This window comes from Pyxicephalus adspersus, chromosome 3 (genome assembly GCF_032062135.1).
Source record: "Pyxicephalus adspersus chromosome 3, UCB_Pads_2.0, whole genome shotgun sequence".
NCBI classification, from domain to species: domain Eukaryota; kingdom Metazoa; phylum Chordata; class Amphibia; order Anura; family Pyxicephalidae; genus Pyxicephalus; species Pyxicephalus adspersus.
Window position 1 is genome coordinate 35,258,769 of NC_092860.1, and position 18,897 is coordinate 35,277,665.

The 18,897-nt window shown below is 35.5% G+C and overlaps 1 protein-coding gene across 3 annotated transcripts in view; it reads right to left on the bottom strand.

Annotated features, from left to right (window-relative positions):
• RFX3 (regulatory factor X3) overlaps positions 1 to 18,897 on the bottom strand; it is a 140,302-nt gene that overhangs the window by 94,811 nt on the left and 26,594 nt on the right. For 2 of the 3 annotated variants that reach the window (XM_072404211.1, XM_072404212.1), the window contains one exon: positions 2,717 to 2,810. The exons of the other annotated variant lie outside the window; for it this stretch is intronic. In XM_072404211.1, coding sequence (XP_072260312.1) covers positions 2,717 to 2,810 — 94 coding nt within the window. The remainder of the gene's footprint in view (positions 1 to 2,716; positions 2,811 to 18,897) is intronic. 3 annotated transcript variants of the gene reach the window in all.

Sequence of the window (18,897 nt, forward strand, 5' to 3'; positions counted from 1 at the left end):
TAAAAAAAAAATATCTTCACATTTATATGTAATTTTTGTGTAGTAAAGTGAAAGACATTTTTAACAAAACTATTAGATATTAAAATGCAGCGAGATACTGATGCTATCCATTACATTCAACAATCACACAGTATATTTTAAAGTCTCTGTAAACTTCCACAGTAGGAGGGTTTCTTGCCTGCAGTAGGTGTTCCAGCATTAGGGAAAGTGCGCTTCTCCAAATCTGACTGAAGTGTACCTTTAATAAATCTCCTTTTAAATCATAGTTGTATGGAAATGTTCCAAATATTTATTTTTTTACATTTTAATTTAACTTCTTTCAATCGTTTAAACCATTACCATGGAAACTCACTTTCTATCCGATCACAAAAATAAAAATAAAATTATAAATAAATACCGTTTTCCTTTTCAGATTAAATATAATATCACTCCATGATCTTTATCAGACAAATGTTGAATGATTAGACATTTAATTTGCATGAGTGTATGGTGCCAAATATTATAAATAGATAGCTGAAGTGAAATAATTATGGAGTGTACTTGATGGAAAAAGTACTCCAAAAACTGGTAAACTAATATTTCAGAAGAATCACAATAAAAAAATCAAGAAATTAACTACTTTAAAGAACTTTTTATAATATAGATGGTACATTTTAGAAATAGAAGGGTTTCCTAAAAGGCAAAGGGTTAATGTCCAAAAATTTAGTGAGCAAATTATAAGGTGCAGGGGCTTTTCAGATGCATCTTGGGATATTGATACCATCATTTCCTTTCTGTGTGGTCAAGGAACAAAAAAAGAAGGCGATAAAATGCCTGATTACATCAGTTGAAAAGATGTATTAAAAAAAAAAAAAATAAAATAAAAAAACACCACAAAAAACAAAACAAAGAAATTTTGTGACCAGTAGGTGCTAGTATATTTTTATATGTAAAAATGTAGGATTTATGAACAATCTATTCCATAACAGATATGATTATATTATGGTTAGATATATATGTAGATGCAGGGTCATGTCAGCATTAAGTAAATGCCTATTCATTAGGTCCATTATCACCCCTCTAAGGGAGCAATAGCTAATGCCTGACCCCTGCCATTCTTTACACTCTGGTTCCAATAATACTTTTTTTTTTTTTTTTTTTAATTTTTCTGTTCTGGAACAGACATACACTACACATACAAGCGTGTATATTATCTTTGTTATAATCGCACAGCTTATATTTAAATGTTAATGGGAAGAGACATTGACTAAATGTTTATATACGTTTTATAGTGCTATTGTTTTGGGAATTTACGTATACATATATATATATATATATATATATATATATATATATATATATATATATATATATATATATATATATAGACAAGACTGTTAATTTAGTTAAATAAATAGGGAGAGTTATGGTGGTATGGTTAAATTCAGTCCAAATCTAGTAACACGAATAATTATCTATACAATGTGCCTATGTAGGGTATTATTTGTTACATGTTAATGCTCTGCTCTTCTTTCTTTTATAGAATCTCTGTATTCTGATAAAGTATGCAATATTCGTTTTTATTTAAAACATAGTACAGACAATAAAATTGTTGTGCAAAATACAATATTCCATTACTAGCAGATGACTTCATCTTGCATCAATATGGACGTCAGAACAGTTGATAGCATTTGCTGATGTTTTATTATAGGCTGCTTTTGTTGGCTGATTTATTATTAAATATGATATGGAGAATCTTGGTTTGTTTGACAGATTTATCTCACCTTGATCACCTTGTATCCTAAAGAAAACATGTTACTATGTTAACATACTAAAAACAAAACATATTTTATGCCAGGGTACCAGTCTTTAGATATGCTGGCTGAAATATATTTTCATTTTTCAGACTAACAACAAGCACAGCATACCTACTGATCTTGCAAGAAATAATGTGTCCTTGTCACTTCCTAAGAAGAAAAAAGCCCAACATTGTGTACATTTTTTAATCAATTCACTATGGTTTAATATAAACAAAAAGTACACATGTCTGAAGTCAAGCCTGTGTGACAACCATGGCTTCCCTCAAGTACATTGGGGGGGGGGGGGGAGCACATTTTAAAGCTTTTAAAGCACAGGAGGTGTATTTTCAGGTAAAAATAAAAGGAAAAGGCCTAAAAAGTAAAATAATGTAGCCATCACATCTAAGGACTGGTATGCTGCAATAAATTACATTTTCGTTTTTTAGATATACCTTACACTTTTTTCTAAAAACTATTTACGTTAAAAATGTGTTTTTGTGTTTTTTTACTGATTTTATTGAACGTATTATGAACAGGGACAGCAACAATACATTTTAACTCAGACATTAATTCTAATATTTACATTTATTATATAAATGACTCAATCTCTATTGTGTCTGCATAATCAACTACTACATAAAGACACATCCTGTTCTTGAAAAGGCCTACAAAAGAAGGCAGTAACTGCAGTCTAAAGGGGGTTTCGACTACCAGTGATCCAACCCCAACAGGTTGCTTTCAATTATTTAACAGTCTCATTTAGCGTCATATGCTGACTTTGTTTGTTTTGAGACAGATGATGATTAAATACATTCTATGTTTTATGGATATTATCCCTTTTCTAGTGGATTGGATTTACAAAAATTACCAATTATGCAATAAACACTTACTCCCCATTCCACATCCTTCCAACCCTTTCCTCAAAATGAACATGTCACCTCCATGCTGCATCCAGTTTCTGTGAGCCTCGATGGCATGGTCTTGGCATGTTCCTGCTGCAGTAACTTCATCTAGATTGTTTTTCAGCCGCATCTAAAAGTGCCAGAGTTGTATGGAAGAGGGGTCACTAATGGCATCACGCAAACACACATCAAACATTTCATACATATTTGCATAGCTGGACAATTTTCGAAGAGCAGCAACATAACTACAGCCACGTTTGACAGTGCAACATACAGAAATAAGAAAATACTTACCCATCTTCCAGCATACCTGCTAAACACTACTACTATTTGCAAAGCAACTAAAAGAATGACTAAAAGGTACTGTCTGTACACAGTAACATCAGTACACCAAGAACAAACCACTAAATGTGATGACATCTGGATTGAACTGGCAGACAGACCTTTTATTTTGCATGGTAATGTATTACTAATGTGCAGTTGGCCAAGTGCTGCTGCTGGAAGCCCTGATGCCCTGTAAGCTACACATATGACGACAAAAAATAATATACGACACTATTCCATTTTTAATACAAGTACTCCGCAGATCCATTTACCCTTCTCTTAATTGCATAATAGGAGCTCACAACATTCACTAGGGTTCACTCACAAGTGTAAAATATTAGTCCAATAATAACAAACACTGGAAGCTTATTCTGGAATTATCCCACCTAAAACTATCCTAGAAAATTTACAGCTGTAAGGTGGAACTAAACCCCGGGGCCGTCACTTTTTCTTCCAATCCTTGGCCATCTTGATTGGCCAGGCCGAGATGATGTAGCTCCCAAGCAGGCACATGGGAGTTTATTTAGTCCCAGTATTCACAGGGGATGCCGGGATTGCCAGGTATCTTGGCAACCAACAAGTTCGGCAAACTTTAACAACTGATTTGACAACCAGGCAAAAAAAATAACTTATTGCAGAATGATCATCACCTTGGTCCTTCTGCAATAAAGCCCCACCTGATGACATATTTTCAAGTGGATTTTTAGTTCCACTTTAAGGTACAGCACATATTATTTGTTGTGTTCTTTCAAAACGGCACAAAGATTCATGTTAAGGTGTTCATTCATTTCCTAAACAATACTTGTACTTGCCTTGTTCTAGTATATAGATTGCCTTGTTCTGTGTATGTGTGTATAATATATATATATATATATAATAAATCTGCTGGTCAATAATCTATAGTTCGAATATATAGTGCAGTATTATAGCGTGCTGGTGCCCAATACATTGTCCATCAGCTCTTGATGTAGGCGGACTGTTATGACATGGACTGGGTCTGCAAATTGCATCAGTGTAAAGCGCATTAAAACATTCTCTACGATGCAGGGTCTGCCAGCTAAACGGACAGAAAACTGACTATCCTATGTAAATGGGGGAGTTGCAGAGCAAGAGCACTGACGTCAGGTAAGAGACTAATGCTGGGGGAGTGAGGGGCTAAAAGCCCTGGGGGTTATTGCTGTACTTATCAGGGCTATAGTTGGGGTAACTAACAACAATGTAGGGTTATTATTGTGGTCATTTACATTTTAGACATTGCTGGTGGTTTTTATTGTGACATTACTGATGACTTTTTCTCTTAAGTATGCATTGAAGTACTTTGCAGAAATCCAGGTGAAATATTATGTTATAGCCCATTCAATTTGAAGGTACTTCAACACATGACAATATGCTGCTATTTTGCGGCCCACTAAAAGTGTTGAGGGCCCTGCATATAAGGTCCCCTATCATTTTTAATCTGACCATCAATGTAATAGAGCCATTTATTTCAAACTGCATAGAGTTGTTCAGAGCTTTTAAGCCATCATCAGTTGGAGATCATTGCATCTGTAAAGTAGGGCTTGGGATCTAGTATACCATTAATCAGTTGGAAGGCTTTTTTTAATTCTATTAGCGTTTTCTTACTATGTCCTTAAAGCATTACAGTTTTTAGTTTTGGATATATTAGGAAATGTCAGTTTGTTGTCTTTGTGTTATATCAAAAACACTTACCAGAACAGGTTATCCATCACCTTTTAATCCTGAGACAACGTAAAGCTTTGGAATCACCATCACCTTATGTACCAGGAACAATAGTTATGGGACCCCCATATGGGTGAGCCTACCCAGAGAATAAGTAATTAAACCCTTTCCTGTTATAATCAAAACTAAAAAGATTTTTCATACACCTCTTGTGTATGCAAGCATTTTACAGCTCCCCAACTTAACCACCATCTATACACCAATACTTAAGATATATCCTAACCCTTAATAACCAAGACACACTTGTCCTCCCCGTAGCAACTCTGCAGCTCTCAACTTTCTTCATCGTTGGAGGCTGTAAAGTCCCTTTGGCATCAGACAAGTCCCTATTGCAGAAAGGGAATGAACTCCCATGTAACAAAAGGGGAGTTATGTCATCCTGGTCTGACCAATCAAGATTGCTGAATATTGGAAAGCAAAGGAAAAGGAGGGAGAAGATTACAGAGTCCAAGGTGAACTTGGACCTCCAGAGCTATGGTCACTCCCCCAAAAGATTTTTTTTTATTTTGCTGAACAGAATGATGTTGGAGAGGGAAAAAGGAGTATGTGATGGTAGAAGGGGAAACCCTTTTTAACCTCTTCACAATATACCAATTGCTATTATTATACTAACTTCTGAAACAGAACATTTTACTTATCCAGTGCCTAAAGCTTAATAAGCCAAAAGGAGATGTACCTGCACCAGTCCTGCAACAGCAGGGTAAACCACTTGGATGATGCATCAGAATGTGTATCAGGTTAATTCAATGCATATTGGCTATCATTCTCCATGATGCAAAGAAAGGCTGATTAACTAAAGAGAATGTTCAATAAATTGTATAAATATTTAATAAATTGTCGAATCCTGGGCAGATATGATAGGTAAACAAGGCTTTGCTATTTATATCATTTGATAAACAAAAAGTGAATGTTTGTGAGAACGTCTTTGGGTCCTTTATTAAATCAGCCTCCTTGTGTGAGGGCTGTAATGTACTTGGCTAATGGCAAAGGATGACAGCGAACAGATTTTAACTTGTATAAACGGTTTCCATACAGAAATGTAAAAAAAAAAAAAAACACATCTATAGAACCGCAATAAATTTCTTCATGTTAGGTGACCGTGACCCACCGTATTTATGAATGCTTTAAGGCTGAAATATAAATTGCCACCTTAGAGCTGTTTTTTTTTCACGCCGAGGGAAAAGGAAAAATGTGAACTGTGCAGACGGTCATTTTTAACCATTCTAATAATACACTTATCTCACTTATCTGTCAAACGCCACTGCTCTCTTAGGACATGTGAATCACAGTGTTCTGCTCATATTCTAAGACACTCTCAAAGTCTGTATTTTTATCCTTTTGCTAAACAGGTTTAATTTTTTTTTACCATGTTAGCATTAACTTTTAATGTCCATATGTATCTAAAACACAATGACTTATTAGAACTTAATAAAAAGTAATTAGGTTTTGCTTAATTATCTTTATAAAAGAATGAGGAATCCCTATAAATAAAATACTACTTTGAATACACAAATGCATTAGATTGGGGAAGATAACATCAAATCCCTTATCAATGTTAAGTTAGGGTTAAATGCTAAAAGGGAAAACTGAAGATTTATCCAAAAAGCTCAATATTCACTATACAAATAGGTCATGTATTCTCCCTAGGGAAATAACAGGGGAGTTTTGTGAATTCCAGCATCTAAAAGATGTGTTCTTTTAACTGCTGCAGATCATATACTTTTTATATTCAAAGCAAAATATAGTATAAATTCACATCTCGAGGGAACAAAGTGATGCTTGGTTTTATTCTGTTTTAAAAGACTCTGAGCTGTTTACAGTGACATACAGAGGACAAGAGAGAGTTAGCAGATTTGTTGTATGGTTAAAATTTTCTGTTTTTTTTTTCCTTAACAACTGAAAAAAATGTCTGCTTCCTTGTGTTGTTCTTTAGGTGTTCACACTATTGAAACAGTTTAGACTCACAATTGATCTAGTTATGCATTTATTAAATACTTAAACAGTCCCATAGTGAATATCAAGGAGCCCTACTAATTATTTGTAACCATTTACATTTTAGAGTCCACTGTTCCCCACTGTCCCCTTTCACAGTATCAAAATCCAACCCTCTTCCATTCATCCTATTACTAATGTTTTGTTATTGCCATCTTTTCCGTTGTATTCTATATGTGGTTAACAATTTGCAACCTACATTTTTTACCTCCATAAAATGTTAAATTATTCTTGAATGCACAGATCTAGCTTTACACATCTTCTACATAGGTAAACCAGTTAACAGTTCAGCTTTCAGCAATGTTCAGGGACACTTCTTTATACACAGGAAAAAACTACAGGAAACATTGATAACCTCATCTAAAGAATCTCTTAAGCATGACAAACCTGTATGTGTGACACATTCTTCTACATCAATTTGCAGTATCTTTAGCAAGAATGTTTTCATATCCTGATCTGGTAAGATAGTTCACATAAAAAATTAGCAAACTGTAATGAAAATAAGCAGCTCACTTTCCTTGGCACAGAAAAGATAAAGGTAACAGGTCAGATTGGCATACTGATAAAATATTAGGCAAGGTACAGTTATTACCTAAAACCTAACAGTTCTGCACAGGTATTTCCATAATAAACCATTTATATTAGTTCATTCAGCCTAAGTTTATAATTTTCAGTTCTTTCAAAGTCATGCATGCAGATTGTGGAATAAACTAAAACTAGGGGCTTTGCAAAGTGCATTACTACTTTGTAAGGCATAATTCACTTCATTCAGTAAATGGGGTGCAGCTTTACAACACTTTAGCCTTTCTATAATGTACAAGGCAAAAGATTTTTTTCTGTGTGGGTTTCTTGGTTAAAAGTAAATATTTACCAAATTTTCTAAAATAAGTGAATTAACCCTTTGCAGTTATAATTCAGATTTCTGAACACCCTAAACGCCCTTAGTAAATAAACCCTATAGAGTATGTGGGGGGTGAATGTTGTATTTCAGTGGTGGAAGTCAGGACCACTAAACTACCATACTTAGTTTATGGAGGTCCAGAGATCAGATTCTGCATTACTGACTTTCCATGTTAGACATACTTTATGGAACAGGTCCGTTTGCCATACACCTAGCAACATAAATAATGGATGTGAAACTGCAAGGGTTAATTATATTACTGGTTTATAGAACTCAATAAGTATTCTCAAGTCCTCTGCCAAAATAGAAATGAATAACTTAATTAGACCATACCACCTGTACCAATGTTATAGTTAATTGACCTATTAGTACTAGTAGCACAAAAGGTGCTAATTATCCTTGGATACCAATGACAAGGAATGTGTTAATTAGTCAGTGTGTATGGAGCTAGGAGTTTTAATTAGATGAATACTAACTAAAAGTGGGCAAAAAGGTGTACCTGCAGTAAATATACAGACATATAAAATCATTTGATAAAGACATTCTAAAGTGACTTGATTTGCACACATTGTAGTAAAAAGTGTTATGGCAATAGTAGGGTTCTCCCCAGGCCCTTTTAGCTGGGTGCACCACCCGGCACTTTTCAGCACCCACCCGGCTGTTTTTGGGTGGTTACTAAAGGTTTTTGGTCACAATACAGGGGCTGCCACCCACCTACAATTTCTTCCCACCCGGCTTAAAAAAAAATGTCTGGGTTGAGCACTGCAATAGCAATGATTTACTAATTCTGAAGAATTTAACTGGTAAAAAAGGGAGGATTGAATGAGGTTAAGTGGTCTATATTTAAGGGGATCTTATAAACCAATGTATAATTAAATGTATACTTAATGGCCACTTCATTAGCAATAACTACTTGTTAACATACATCTAATTAACAGATAACATGGCAGCAACGCATTTAGGCATGTAGATGTTGTCAGGATGACCTGCTGAAGTTGGAACCAAGCATCTCTGAATGCACAACATGCCAAACTTGAAGCGGAAGGGCTACAGCAACAGGAGACCACACCGGGTGCCACTCCTGTCAGATAAGGACAGGCTTCTGGGGATACAATTTGCACAGGCTCAGCAAAATTAGACAAGAGGAAATTATAAACATATTGCCTGGTCCAAATCTTGATTTCAGATGGTAGGTTAGGAATTTGGTATTAAACAAGAAAACATGGATTCATTTTGCTTTCCCATTAACAGTTCAGGCTGATGGCATAATAGTGTGAGGGATATTTTCTTGGCACACTTAGGCAGGCTGTGCTCATTTTGTACTAGAAGAGATTTTAAGTATTGTTTCTGATCCTGTCTATCCCTTTATGACCACAGTGTACCCATCAACATGTCATGTCACAAAGTTCAAATCATCTCAAAATAATTTCTTGAACATGACAATGATTTCACTGTATTCTAAAGCCGCGTACACAATTCTTGTCGTTGGAAAGGATCTTTCACAATCCTTTCCAACAATAAGAACTGCACGATGCATGAACGAGTGCTGTACATACAGCACAGTACTGCTCTATAGAAAGGGGAGGAGTGATGGAGCGGCACCCTGCTGCCCGCTCCGCCCATTCCCTTGCATTAGGACCGCTAGTCGTTCATCATCCGTTGATCCGCCGGGACTGATCCATGGACGATTATGACGCCGGCTGTACACACACCAGATTTATGCCCGATATAGGCCCTGAGCCGATTATTGGGCGAGATTTGACGTGTGTCAATATCGGGGGGATTAGCAAGGTGTACTCAAATAGGGTGGCTGGTGGGTATATACAGTTAGGTCCATAAATATCTGGACAAAGAAAACTTTGTCTAATTTTAGTTCTGTACATTACCACAATTATTTTAAATGAAACAACTCAGAAGCAGTGAACTGCAGACTTTCAGCTTTAATTCAGTGGGTTGAACAAAAAGATTGCATAAAAATGTGAGGAACTAATACCGTTTATTTTTTTTTTACACAATCAATTTATTTCAGGGGTTTAAAAGTAATTGGACAATTGACTCAAAGGCTATTTCTGGGCTGGTGTGGGCAATTTCTTTGTTATGTCATTATCAATTAAACAGATACAAGGCCTGGAGTTGACAACATGCGGTCAAAGGAGCTCTCCATGCAGGTGAAACAAGCCATCCTTAAGCTGCAAAAACAGAAAAAACCCATCCAAGAAATTGCTACAATATTGGGAGTGGCAAAATCTACAGTTTAGTACATCATGAGAAAGAAACAAAGCACTGGTGAATTTGGCAATGCCAAAAGACCTGGACGTCCATGAAAGGCAACAATGGTGGATGAACGCAGAATCATTTCCATGGTGAAGAGAAAACCCCTTCACAACAGCCAACCAAGTGAAAAACACTATCCAGGAAGTAGGCGTATCGATATCCGAGTCTACCATAAAGAGAAGACTGCATGAAAGTAAATACAGAGGGTGCAATGCAAGGTGCAAGACACTCATAAGCCTCAAGAATAGAAAAGCTAGATTGGACTTTACTCAAAAACATCTAAAAAAGCCAGCACAGTTCTGGAATAACATTCTTTGCACAGATGAAACCAAGATCAACCTTTAACAGAAGGATGACAAGAAAAAAAAAAGTATGGAGAAGGTGTGGAACAGCTCATGATCCAAAGCATAGCACATCATCTGTAAAACATGGCGGAGGCAGTGTGATGGCTTGGGCGTGCATGGCTGCCAGTGGCACTGGGACACTAGTGTTTATCCATGATGTGACACAGGACAGAAGCAGCCGAATGAATTCTGAGGTGTTCAGAGACATACTGTCTGCTCAAATCCAGCTAAATGCAGTCACATTGATTGGGAGGGGTTTCATAATACAGATGGACAATGACCCAAAACATACAGCCAAAGCAACCCAGGAGTTTGTTAAACCAAAGAAGTGGAATATTCTTGAATGGCCAAGTCAGTCACCTGATCTGAACCCAATTGAGCATGCATTTCACTTGTTGAAGACTAAACTTCGGACAGAAAGGCCCACAAAAAACAGCAATTGAAAGCCGCTGCAGTAAAGTCTGAAAGTCTGCATTTCAATTGCATCTGAGTTGTCTCATTTAAAATTTATTGTGGTAATGTATAGAACCAAATTTAGAAAAAAGTTGTCTATGTTCAAATATTTATGAACCTAACTTTATCTTTATAGGTTTTAGAAAAAGTTTGAGGTAAATAAATTGTGAAAAAACAAACATTAAAAACATTGAGAGGCAGCAGCCAGATTACCTATTATTGTACTTTATAAAGATATCATCTAACCTGTAGCATATTACAAATTGATAGCTTATAATGAAACATTTACCTGAAGGTCTATGGATCCAGTCATAATGCACAATAACTCCCTATGTCTAAAACCAGAAGCATGACAAACAGCACTACCCAATATAGAGTATGGGCATTACAATGAAGAATCCATTCTGTGCAAATGTACACATATATATTGACCAATATATAAAATCTGTGACCATCTATGGTTTTCTTAAAACTTTATCTTTGTAAAGCATTTTATTTTTATGTCTATTTTTTAGGACAATCAATGTAGTGTTCATCCCAGAAATTTTTTAAAGCCGAGTGGCAGCCCCCGTATGGTGACCCAACTCTTAAGTAACCACCGATAAAACAGCCGAGTGGTTACTTTATAGTGTCGGGCAGTGCACACAGCTTTGTTTTTCTCTCCTGCAAAAACTGTTACTATGCATTTAGAAGACCAAACAAAAATAATAAAATCACTTTGTTTCTACCTTTATCAGTCCGTTTTACTGTAAAGAAAAACTACATATATTTCTACAATTTGTGTCACTAATTGTGATGATGCTGAAATCACAATGCTGGTAACAAATGAAAAGCAAATAAAGTTGATATTTGATGGTAGTACTACTTTTAGTATCTACAGTTACTTATGGGTAGGGTGAGCTTAAATGACCCTGGAATGAAAGTTAAATTGTTCCTGAGAAAACCCCTTTAAAAAAAGACATTTAACAAAATTTACATTTCAGACGAGTTTGAAGACTGCTGGGTTATTAACTCAGGATCCCTCATATGACCTAAAGCCTAAGCAAAGAAATCACATGGTTTCTGCCTATCAGGAGCACCCTGTGAATTACACATGATCAAAGACTAACAAGACTTGCAATGAGAAAAGAGAATCAGCAAAGCAGAGTTAATGGGCAAAGCCTGCATACATGTAACAAAAAATATGGCCACTCCCATGCACATATGTTTGAAAGTTACACATAGCAATATGATTATATATATAATATATATATATATATATAATTTTGTGCTAACGACTTCCACCTGCAATACCCATACCCAATAGTGCATACCCAACACTGAAAAGACACCAGTTTTCCTTTAAGAAGAAATTGTTAAATTTAAATTATTTAACTAAAATAGGTATCAGCCATTTTTCTTAACATATAATGTCACCCTTTTTTAGCTTCAAGAATGTTGCATTTAAATGAGAATATCAATTAAAAACAAGTAATATTGAGTAAAAAATAATCTGCAAGTAGAATTTTATGTACACATTTGTTAGCAGCAACAGGTTTTCTTGCAAGAGTTCTGATGCCAGGGGATTTGCAAAAAAGCCTCTGAAGGGTAATTATATTCTACACTGATCAGCTTCTTTTCTTCTCACAACAGCCATGTCAAATGCAATTTAATGACCTCCCAAAAGAATGTGAGCAAAAGGTGCTTTGTGGGGCTGCAATGCAAAGGTTTGGCTACTGGGGGGGGGGGGGGATGGTATAAATTTATTTTCCTTAAGAAAATTTTATAACATGAGGATTTATTTAATCATTTGCATTATTTTTTATAGACTTAGTGGTTATCTCCAATGAAAATAAAAGATCCAGGGATGTAGACAGCTAAATACATAAGACTTAAGTAAAACTGGAATCTGCATAAAAAAATTCAGCTGCCACTATACCTGGATCAATGGATATGAGGTTTTAGTAAAGTTTGCTTTGCATCATACCTTCAGTTTAAATTGTCTCAATATACCACAGGTGGTATGACAACAATGACAATTGATATGACACTTGTAAAATGTAGCAATAACAACAGCTCAGCTTTAAATATCTTGCCAGATATACTATGAAATAAAGATGGACTTTGTAGTCAATGTATAAAAACAGCAAAAATACAGAGTGGAATACTGCGTAAACACCCAAACATTTTTCACCTAAATTTCCTTATGACATGGGGATTCTGGAAGTTTCCAACTTTAGGTTTCGTTACAAATTGTGCATTGCAGGAACACGACATGGCAATGCACACAACATTTTTATATGCTGGATTGAAATTTTTCTTACAGGGACCCCAAAAGCAACTCAACAGTGCAATGGAGGCAACACTGCTGTGCTTTCAAAATTACTTTGCAACATTTTTATCACAGAGGTCACTATTTGACTAAACTTTGGATTCCCTGTTGGACAATGCTACCTTTCTTTTGCACTCACATAGACTAAACAATCATCAAATAAAAAGAAAAAGATAATCTAAAAGTGAGGCCTTTATAGTGTAACACACTGGAGGGATCCCCTATGCTACACAGCTATTAAAAGTGCAACAACATTGTGCTAGGTTAAAACAACCTGTTGGCAAGATAGAAGTTCTGATCAAAGTCAATTCCAGCTTGGATCGGAGCTAATCTGGCCTCCCGAACTCAGAATTTCAGAACTTGAGCAATCCAAGTTCTCATGTGATATATGACAGTGTTAATATACCTGCCGTTGATGAATATAGTAGAGCTTAGTTAATCCAGCCATCAGACAATGACATCTGTTATTGTCCAGCACTGGACAATGCTACCTGGAACGAAAGCACTGTCCTACATGCTGATGACAGCTGTCATAGTCCAGCACCTGAATAGGCTAAAAAGCGCAGATCATATATGGAGGCAGTAATAATAAAGATAAAAGCCATCTGGTTGGATTTCTTGACTGATCTGAATCAATTAGATTTGACTCTCTTGTTCTAACCACCTTTACTATTGATCTTCATTGTTTTCAATGCTAATGATACCCAACTGCTTCAGCGCTTATGTGTAAGCAATCTGTTAAACACACAGCTGAAAAGGGTGTACTTACCTGCCCTAAAATTTGTATTGTAATGGATTTTCTAATTCAGACACCACTACAAGCACTATACAATGTATGGATCATTTACTTGTCTCAATTACAGGCAACACAATAAAGCTTGATCATTACTGCGATTGGATAAAAAAACAGTAACTGATGAAGTAATCTCTGCACTTTTTCCTCCAATCCAAAAGTTCCATGTGTTGTGTTCACATCACTGTGTAAGAAAAGCTTGATGGAGAAATTGACCCCTTTTCTCCTAGTCTAAATGCTGATATTAAAAGATATAATAGAATGCGAATATGATGGAAAGCCATCATATTTTTAATTTCACATTTTTTTTTTGCCATACTGTAAATGCTGTGAAACCATTTTAACCTTGTAGTATAAGTTTAGCTGAACCTAACTATTACTAGCTATCAAAGCTAATAAATATCCAAAAGTGACGGGGACTTTAATAGAACATAGAATTGTCAAATTCATGTCAAAAAAATGTATATAAAATCATTACTTTATCCTAAAATGCAATAAAATCCATTGAAAACAATGCGTATAGTTATCATGCACTTTTTAGTAAATTAACCACCAATAAATATGTAGATTAATGAGCAATTCAAACAAAATGGTCCAATGGGAATAACAATGAACTTCTACAGATTTGGCCATATGTAGCTACCTCAGGAAAAGCATAAAAATGAAATATAACTCATCAATATGTAACATAAAAAACATTAAATGTATAATATTACTAGATATTGCTTTGGAAAGATTCATGATCCTTTTTGTCCTAGTGGATATATTATATATTTGCAAAAAAGGGCATAAATGCATCTTTATTCAGCTCAGTAATAAAGGGCGACTTCCAATGGGGACACTTGTTCTAAGTGAAAACTTTTTTATTTTTTATTTTTTTTTGGGGGGGGGGCGGGGTTCACTCACTTTGTAGAATTTTCCTAAAATTTCTGTGGTGTCCACAGGACAAGAAAAGAAAGAATAATCTAAAATCCTAGAATCCCACCAACGCGACACAGATGGCAAAAATAGAAAAAGAATAAAAAGGCTTAAAAATTCCCCACTGATGTTTTAATAAAATTTTTTGTTTTCTTTTATTTTTTGGGGCAGTGAAAAGGGGGAGGAAAAAAGACATATCCAAGAAGACATATCCAAAGATATAGAGGACAAAGCGGAGTTATGGCCTTAATGTGACATTTACAGATGTGTCCCAAGTAAAAGATGGAAAAGCTCAGAAGGCCTAACAAGAACCCTGTAAACATTAGTAACCTGGATCAAGTAGCCATGAAGTTTCATTCTATGAACTTCATATAAAATAAAAAGCTTTTAGAAAACGTGTCATTATAGTTATTTTCTTCTTATTATCATTGAATTAGGAATCTTATTTTATGTTGTGTGATGATACGGATAGTACACATGTGAAATAAAGAAATAAAATTGTATTAGGTCAGGGTTAGGAAGAAAAGGAAGGCAGTTTTAGAAAGAAGGTTCCCAAAAAGGCAAATCGTCATCTCAATAAATGTATAGGTTTTGGGGGTAGTGTTCCAAAGATTGGTATTCACTTTGTCAAGCAATAGTTCCAACTAATTTTAAAAGCTCCCTAACTTAATTTCATTAATCTTATGAATTATGGAGATAGGATGGAAACATTCTTTATCAATCTTCAGTATTTTATTGACTATATACCAGTGTATTTTTATTTGCTTACACATATTGGCAGCCTAGTGGCTCAGTGGTTAGCACTCTGGCCTTTGTAACGCTAGGTCCCAGGTTAGGATGTCAGCCAGGACAATATCTGCATGGAGTGTGCAGGTTCTCCGTGTGTTTGTGTAGGTTTCCTCCGGGTACGTTTCCTCCAAAATTCCAAAACATGCAGTTAGGTTAATTGGCTTCCCTCACAAATTGACCTTAGACTGTATTAAAGACATATGACTATGGTAAGAACATTAGATTGTGAGCTCCTTTGAGGGACAGCTAGTGACAGGACTATGGATGCTGTACAGCACTGCATAATATGACAGTGCTTTATAAATACTATATATGTATGCTATATAAAAACTGGATATATAATAAACAGGAATCCCCGTTCCCCAGCAGCATATCTGTTTACTTCACTGCCCTGTCCTTCCATTCACGAATCGGAGTGTCTCTCTGGGCACAAGGGAAGTAAATTACACGCTTCCTCTCCATGTCTATTATTACCAGCTATTACCTCTCAAAGGATGAATGAAGTGGCAGGGAAGTGGAGAAAAGATGCAAATGGTGGGGGGGGGCGTAGTTACTTGAACCTTTTGCTTTATCCTGCATGAGCACAGGTTAGTTTTAGGTACACAAACTGTTTTACAACATTCTATTAAACAAATTCAACAAGACATTGTCTTAACATAATATTGAGGTTTAGCATTATAAGGTTCCTCTTAAGAGGGGGAAAAAAGCAACACAAATGCATAAAAGATTGTAAGGTAAAAAAGATAAAACATTTACAGTGATGTATCAAAACTGTAACAAAAGTATTGTTTTTTAATAGTACAACTCATATCTCCATTCAACAGATATAAAGTTACGAAATCGTGTGAAGGTCTTATAAAAACAAAGTCTATGTCATCCTTCATTACAAATAGTAATTCAGCTTGGTTGTGTTTTCTGATATCAACTACCTGCTATTTAGACTCTTAATTTGATGCTATAAAAGTTATTCTGAAATCCTCTCCAGTAACATTGGACCACACATCCTATAGTTGTAAGGGTTGCAAAGCCAAATAAATACTTACATTGAAGGTTGTACTTATAAAATCAAGTTGCTCTGAGCATTATACATTTTATTACAACATGAAACTGAATTAGTCCCCTAAGTGAGCTAGTAGAATGTGTATTGTAAAATGTATGTCCAGGAAAGGTTGTACCTTGTTTTCTGAGTCTGCAACTAATGTGCAATGTTAGAAGAACATGGCATGCAGATTATAAATCTATTAAAGCAAATGAAAAATTCAAGCAGCAGAATTTAGGCAATCTCTCTTACACATTTGACTTCTCACATGTTAAGAACATAGAATTAAAGCAGAGGAAACAGAGTATCAGAATTCAAAGCTGTGAATAGACTCACACAGTGTGATACAAATATATCATAAATAGATCCAACAATCTATGCCGTGTACATGTTCAGTGCTCAACCCAGAAATTATTTTAAGCTGGGTGGGAAGACATTTTAGGTGGGTGGCAGCCCCTGTATTGTGACCCAACTCATCAGTAACTACCCAAAAACAGCCGGGTGGTTACTGAAAAGTGCCGGGTGGTGCGCCCGACTAAAAGGGGCTGGGGAGAACACTGATGTTACATCGATAGTTGTGTAATCCTCTGACCGGTTCGCCCACAAAAATGAACGTCAGTGGGGATTAATAAAATAACTAGATTTATGAAACCCAAAGCTATATTAGCAATATGTTTTAGTATTGTTTTCAAAAGCTAACAAAGTCCAGATAAAAATCATTAATATTGCAGTTATGCACCGTGCTGACAACCAGAGAGAGCTTGCTGACTTCAAAAGGTTGGAAAATGAATACAACCAATCTGAACAGGTAAATGTAGCTAAAAAAACGGAGGTCAAAAGACCAGACTATAAAGTATGATGAATGCATCCCAAAAATGGCTGCATAAAATTACAATTTTTTGTTTTATAAAATTATATAGGTTCACTTCAACTGTATTCATAATATAATCAGCTGCTTGCCTGAGGTTTAGCTTTAAAAAAAGCAATACTACCTAATTCGTAAAATACATGTAAATATCATAGATAAAGCAATTACTACATTAAAAAATGTTGTTGCAAGTGCTATAGATGAATATAATGTGCAAGGTAAACTCATGTATAGGAGGTGAATTGTTCAACTCTAGAAACTCTAGAAAGGACTTTCTTTGCATTGAAAATCATTGACCTGAAACCAGCATGCAGCAGGTAAATAAGGGATGTCTTATTTGTTCCATCGCAATGACTCAGCAAACACTAAAGTAATGGATCATTATGACAGACTAGCAACTGGGTGCCTCAGTTAGGGTTTCCAAACCTAAATCATAGTTATAAATAAATGTGTTCCAATATTATACTGTGAGTACATATATTACTGATAATAAACAATATTTTTATATAGCCAACATATTATGCAGCGCTATACATTAAATAGGGTTACAAATGACAGACAGATACAAACAATGACACAGGAGGAGGAGAGGACCCTGCCCAGAAGAGCTTACAATCAAATATATATTAAAAAACTGATACATAGGTAACAAAGTTGTGCCATCACTCAACTTTGCTACTAGTTGAGCTAGCTTTCCAATTTAACATGTACATTTGTCTCCCTTCTGTGATTAGAGTACTAAGCAGAAGACAATCACAACCCCTCAGGTGGGAATACAATGGAAAATTCTCACAGAGGAGATTAGAGAAAATAATTATAATTAAAGAAACATGGCACCTAAACTACACATCAATACACATGGGTGCCGTTTACATTATAACAAAAATTATACTATCTAAATTGTTTTTCCCAATAAATCAGCAAAGTAAGTCTGTTTCCATTTATTGTGCATGTCTGCTTGATCTTTTACTGCTTTTAGTCTTTGACAAAATTTACCACACTGCCAGTGTATGGTTAGCATGAGGCACATGTATTCCAGACAGAAAACAACAAAGCCCTCCATTGAATTATTGTCTCAGTTATAGTGACAAGCATACAGGGTAATATGGCCAAGATAATTTACTTTCTGTGCAACACTTGTGGGAGTAGATATCTAATTTTTCAGACCTTATCCATGAACAAGGAGAAATGTCTTTTCTTGCAAACGATCACTTTAATTGGAGTTTAGAGGAAAAAAAAAAAAAAACTTTCAAGCTGATGAGCACATTGCAGATTGTTTGAGAATGAATATGTATGAGCATCTGTTGCAAGAAAAGCAGCAAAATAAGTAGAATGCAACCATGCCAGGCCGTACAGCACTGATATTTAAAGAAATCCATAACTTTCTTCCTGAAAAGGTATGCTGTCAAGTACTTTCTGTTCTTAATCGGCCTCCTAAAATTCTTTTGAACGGAAATAAACACACTCTTTT